Source organism: Harmonia axyridis, chromosome 3 (genome assembly GCF_914767665.1).
Source record: "Harmonia axyridis chromosome 3, icHarAxyr1.1, whole genome shotgun sequence".
Taxonomy (NCBI): domain Eukaryota; kingdom Metazoa; phylum Arthropoda; class Insecta; order Coleoptera; family Coccinellidae; genus Harmonia; species Harmonia axyridis.
The window spans coordinates 32,298,141-32,304,140 of record NC_059503.1 but is presented as its reverse complement, the minus strand read 5'-3'; the positions used below and the strand labels follow the sequence as shown (position 1 = coordinate 32,304,140).

The 6,000-nt window shown below is 34.6% G+C and overlaps 1 protein-coding gene across 1 annotated transcript; it reads left to right on the top strand.

The window, feature by feature from the left end:
- The first annotated feature begins 1,808 nt into the window (after nt 1-1,808).
- Nucleotides 1,809-3,831, top strand: LOC123676722 (prohibitin-2). The gene is made up of 7 exons (XM_045612879.1): nt 1,809-2,024; nt 2,099-2,219; nt 2,322-2,547; nt 2,603-2,836; nt 2,949-3,026; nt 3,137-3,233; nt 3,673-3,831. The coding sequence occupies exons 1-7, from the start codon at nt 1,892-1,894 to the stop codon at nt 3,774-3,776; spliced, it is 993 nt and encodes a 330-aa protein (XP_045468835.1). The 5' UTR covers nt 1,809-1,891; the 3' UTR covers nt 3,777-3,831.
- Nucleotides 3,832-6,000: the final 2,169 nt, after the last annotated feature.

The following is a 6,000-nucleotide window of genomic DNA, read 5'->3' as shown; positions in this document are numbered from 1 at the left end:
ATCTGGTAACCACAGAATACTAATAATACTGGTAACTGGTTAAGGATGTGCATTAAAAGCAAAGGCTGTCGTCAGTCTCATTAAAAGTCGAGTCAATAATATCACAGACTACTAGTCTTTGATAATATGTTATCGTTGTCTCATTATGAATACATGTATATTCCTATGAAATTGCCTGCAATGATTTGAAATCCTGTTTTAGGGCTCTCGTTCACACACAGATCTCTTCATAATTTCGCCACAATGTCTGTAATTTTCGAATTTTCAGCCAGGAATAAGGTTTGATTTGATGATGAAGAATTCGTGGTCAAATTCAAGGAATTTCCAAACATAAATACTATAACGCTCGAACGGGGAGTCCTAGAAACTTGGAATTTTCATGGTAGGATGTGATCTCGAATGCACTTGAGTTCGTTAACGTTAATGGGCAAAATCCAACTATGGCTTTCGTAAATATAGTCTTTCGAAATTTTGTTTTCCTACTAGAGTTTCGAAAGTACTACCACAGATTACTAGTCTGTGGTACTACTTTCAACACGCATTGACGTTTGGAAAGTAGTACTTTTCAAATTCGTGCGGAAAAAAGCTCCGCTATTCACTTTCCACACGCATATGCGTGCGGAAAGAGAAAAGCAAGGGTTTTTCCGCACGCAAATATTAGAGTCGGATTTTGGCATGTCTCTAACTCTATGCGCCAAACATAAAATTCAAACGTTTCTCTATGCGACTGAGTGCACAAAAATATAACGTCATATAACGTCAGTCGGAATCATAGACAAGGAAATTCATTCATATCTCTATGGTCGGAATCAAAAACGACAACTATCCGTGAAAGTGTTTCATTTATTTACGCTAGTAGGAAAAATATTGTTCCTAACTCATGAGTTAGGAACAATATTTTTCCTACTAGCGTAAATAAAGTGCATTTTCTGCACTCGACAGCTTGGCCGAACTCCGTTTCGCGTTGTTCGGTCAACTGCAGTTTCTTGCGGAAAAGTATCACTTTCCACACTTATTAGGAAAATAACTATTTCCTGTTCATAGACTTCTAAAACTACGATTGATTCAGAAGGCTATGTCCTGTTCATTTCAAAACTGCACATTCGATCGAAATGAACATTTGCGTTAGGATTCAGAATGACTATTATTTTAATGTTATTTTTTTTTAAACATTTTATTGATGGTGTAGTAATTGTAGTAATGATCTATTTGTAGTATTATTTGTGACTTGTTTTTATGATTGGTTTCAGTAAGTAAGCAAGTACATATTCGCCTGCCGTCTTTAAGAAGCCTGAGAAGGTAAAACGAGAATGCTTCTCGAATCAACCTCCATTCAGGAATTATTGACATCGAAGTAGGCCTTGAACGTCTAGTCTATAGGTATTCCTAGAATATATAATATACATGTAGATAGATTATTGTTCTAAGTAGGCAATGGAAAGAGCCCAAGTAACCATAATATATCTTTATCCTGACTATCCTAGGCCCCTATGACACTCCTTTAAAACTATGTTTATTATTTTCTCTGAAAGTTTTATTATTCTGTCTCATTTATTTTTCAGGGAAAGAGCCGATTTTAATTATTTACCCTGAGAGAATGATTGGAAGATTCTTGAAACTAGAAAATTTGTTTCCTCTGTGCTTGACTGCTTGAACTCTGAGATCTTCATAGTCACAAGATAAAGAAAACAGCGGCTCTGATGCGCATCATCGATAATCTACTCTGAAAATATCGATATTTATATATCGCGGCATCGCGCACCCCTATATCTGATTCTGATTAGATGACCTTTGGAGTACTCTGTGGGAGACCTAAATTATTCTATGATTTCCCGTTCGGTCAGACCACGATTTTCCGATTTCTTAATTCCTTTAAAAGTTAAATTAGAAGATGGCCCAAAGCAAATTAAATGATTTTGCCAATAAATTAGGAAAAGGGGGACCTCCTGGTTTAGGGCTTGGTATAAAATTATTAGCAGTTGGTGGAGCCGCAGTTTATGGAATTTCACAGGCTATGTACACAGGTTACTATCCTCGAAACCGCCTGGTTTTTTATTTTAGTCAATGAATATGCCTTAAATTTCTACTTTATTTACAGTTGAGGGTGGTCATCGTGCCATAATATTCAATAGGATAGGAGGAATTCAAAAAGAAATTTACACTGAAGGATTGCATTTTAGAATACCATGGTTTGAATATCCAATCATCTATGATATAAGGTGATGTAATATCAAATTTGGGGCTTCTTCAAAGAAGTGTATTCTTTTCATTGTATGTCGTATATTATACATCATTACTTGATTTTTGATTCCATTCTACAGATCTAGGCCCAGGAAAATTTCTTCCCCTACTGGTTCAAAGGACTTGCAAATGGTCAATATTTCATTGAGAGTACTGTCTAGGCCAGACGCTTCTAAATTACCTACTGTTTATCGCAATCTTGGCTTAGATTATGATGAAAAAGTACTACCCTCGATCTGTAATGAAGTGTTGAAATCTGTAGTTGCCAAGTTCAATGCTGCCCAACTTATAACCCAACGTCAACAGGTTAATTTTCATAAATCTGGTTTATATTGAAATCATAGCTTTTTTTCATTGGCAGGTTTCTTTATTAGTTAGAAGAGAACTTGTAGAAAGAGCGCAAGATTTCAATCTCATTCTTGATGATGTTTCCATCACTGAACTCTCTTTTGGTAAAGAATATACAGCAGCTGTTGAAGCCAAACAGGTAGCTCAGCAAGAGGCCCAAAGAGCAGCATTTATTGTAGAGAAGGCCAAGCAGGAAAGACAACAAAAAATTGTTCAAGCCGAGGGAGAAGCAGAAGCTGCCAAAATGATATCCTTTTATTGCAGTATTTTTCTGTTTTATTTTGATTCTATAGATAATTTGTTTTGGATGTAATTTTTTTTCATTAATTTATTCCGAAATTTTCTTTAATTCCTAGAACTTAGGAGAAGCCATAGGCAGGAACCCGGGTTATCTAAAGCTGAGAAAAATTAGAGCTGCACAAAATATTTCAAGAACAGTGAGTCCTGTTTGTCCTTATTCTTTGTTTTCTTTTATCTTTGAAGCTAAATATTCTCATAAATTATGATAAAATTTATATGTTATATTCTTTTTTTTTTGTCTTTTCAGATTGCATCCTCTCAAAACAAGGTCTATTTAAATGGAAATGGTCTTATGCTGAATATTTCTGAGAAAGAATTTGATGAACAGGCAGATAAACTGAAAAGTAAGAAATAAGTGAGTTGCCTTTTACGAATAAATAGTTTGAAGATGAAATTGTTCACTATTTTTCATCATTGGTCTGAATCAGTTTAGTTCTATTTAGGGACATTGTCATTAATCTGTAAGCCTAATTCATATATTTTATAACGTAAATAAGAGTGCAACGTTAAAGAAATTGTGACATTTGTGATTATCATGTAACATGTTTCTATTCAATAAATATTTTGTTGATTTTTGTTATTTTTATGTCCATTTGTTCATTTGGTTGAATCGAAGTGCAATGTCACTATTAAAATTTGCAAGTCAATATGTAAATTTAAAAAAAGGTTAGTTATGATTTTATTTTACAGCGAGATAATCATTAGCCCCCAAAGTACTGTTCACACCTCATCAGAGATGTAGCTAACTCTACAAGTTAGCGATTTTAACTTTTTATTTTTCAGATAATAGCATTCCAAATACCATGATAGACACTCCAAACCTAGAAGTTAAAAAAGTACTGAGTGTTGCAGAAGAAGAAGCTAAGAAGATTTCTGGACAGATTTGATAGTGTTATTGGCGCATGTAATAAGGGAACCATGATAATAAATAGTTGATCGCAATATTTTTATTTCATCTTCAAATATTTGTGAACAAATATAGGTTTTCAATGACATGCTAATATAGGAAACAAGGTTTTCACTCGATAGAAATCTATTTAAATGAGGCTTTTCTGTTTCTACATTTTTATTGAATATATTGAAATTGTTTCAACGACAGTAGTATTAAGGAATTACCACGACGTATGGATGCATGTATCCAGATATAGACAATCAACTTCCAAAGAGGATTTGAGGAAATTCTTGTTGGGAAAATTTTGTAATTGAGAAAATTCATCTGAAAAATCTTATTCAGAGGCTCTTGGGCTCTAATATTCCCTAGTGATTTTTTTTTCGAACTTGATCGCCGTCTGAGCGATGTAAAAGAGTAAACTTCAATTATACTCTATAAAACATTCAATAGTTTTGTATATATGGTAAGTAAATTTAATCATTTTTTAACTAAAATAAATGATATAGTTCTGTTATGCTTGAACGAACATGTTCTAATGAATGATATCATGCATTTAACTTTTCATGAAACAACAAATCTGTGAGAGTTCTTTTAGACGTATGTGATATGCTGTGAAAAGACGTGTTTATCGTTGCTCTCATAATTCTACCTTAAATTGTTTATTGAAGTGAATTTCGAAGTCATTTCAGTTCAGAGGTATTGAATAGTTTAATAATAATGATAAAATTTATTTAGCACCCGGCTAGTTTTTGTTTTATTTTTTGATCTTTTATTTGGGTTGTTTTTGCATTTTGAGAGATTTATGCTGGTTTGTTTTGTTATGTTTTTGTTATCGTTTACTTGCGGTTGATTGATATTGGAATCGGGAAACTGTCGTCGGACTGTTTAGCGGGTGCTGTAACTGAGAATCTCAGCGTGTCGTGCGGGAAGTGTCAAGTGTCCGAGCTACAGGCGGAGTACCACTGATCCTTGCCGTCATATAATTCATTTGCCGTGGCCTTTCCTCCAGTGTGTAAGTCTTTCCTATGGGCCCAGGAAAGTGAAATGTCTGTAATTGTTATATTATTCCTTTTCATTAGTGGCTCAGCTCGATGTACTTTGTTGTAGTTTTCTTTTGAAAAAAAAATTTCTCAGTAGATAATTAACATTGTTTGTATACCATAAGACGACCTAGAGATTTGGTCGATCAACATGCCTTCCTGTTTGAGCTGCTCCAAAGCGATAAAACAGACTTATGATGCAATTGTGTGCTCATTATGCTCTAATAATTTTCATCTCAATTTTGCGAATATGACTCTCAACGATAAGAGATCTCTGGACGAAGTTGGATCGAAATGGAACTGCCAGTATTGCTCCAAGTCACGGAGAGGTAACAGAAGCATAGTATAAGGAAAGGATAGTAAGCCAGTGTAGTGCTTTTTTCGATTTTGTTGATGTTGAGCGCCATCTAGTTGTACCATTGTTTAAGGAGAAGATAGTTAGTTACTTCGGTTCAAATATCATTGGAGGATATTGGGCAACATCGTTAGAGGGCGCCACTCCGGAAGAGGCCCAACATGATGGGTTGCCTATGTGCAATGTTGAAAATTCAGACGAGTATTAATTTTTGGGTATGGTGAACAACAGATGTCTCTAGTGCGTTTCTTGTTCAATCTTTATTCATCTTTCTGTCGTCGAGCAGGCATCGGAAGAAATTCTCTTGGCCGCAATAAATTTTTATTACCCTTGCCGCATGCCGGCTAGCTGCATGAAAAAGGGTAGAGCTATTGTTCGAATCGTATTTTTGGTCATAATATTGTTTTAAAAGCTTCATCGTCCTACCTTCAAACAGAAATTAAAAAAAAATTTGGCACGGGAAAAAAATTAGACATTCTATCTCTGTTGACAGGTAACAAAATATAACTTTCTCGAAATTACTTTTTTTCCCGGGAAAAAAGTGAGTGTAAAGATTATATAAATTTCGTGAAAAGTTATATTTCTTTCCAGGGCCGGATTAAACTCTTTTCCGCCCCTAGGCCAAAAACAATTTGCCGCCCCTATGAGTAGAGAGAATTTTAAAAATTCAAATTTTTTAAATACGTGATTTTCGCAGAAGTTGATAAAGACAATTTTCTATCTGGAAATAAAACAATCTAATGTTTCAGAGTTATATTTCATAGTAAAAAATAGGTTTTCCACGTTCTCTTTGATGCGCTTAACCGCCGACAGTGCCGACTGCT

Coding starts and splice junctions, on each gene's coding strand:
- LOC123676722 (XM_045612879.1), top strand. CDS start 1,892: ATGGCCCAAAGCAAATTAAATGATTTTGCCAATAAATTAGGAAAAGGG. Junction 2,220..2,321: donor CCAATCATCTATGATATAAG/GTGATGTAATAT, acceptor TCCATTCTACAG/ATCTAGGCCCAGGAAAATTT. Junction 3,027..3,136: donor CACAAAATATTTCAAGAACA/GTGAGTCCTGTT, acceptor TTGTCTTTTCAG/ATTGCATCCTCTCAAAACAA.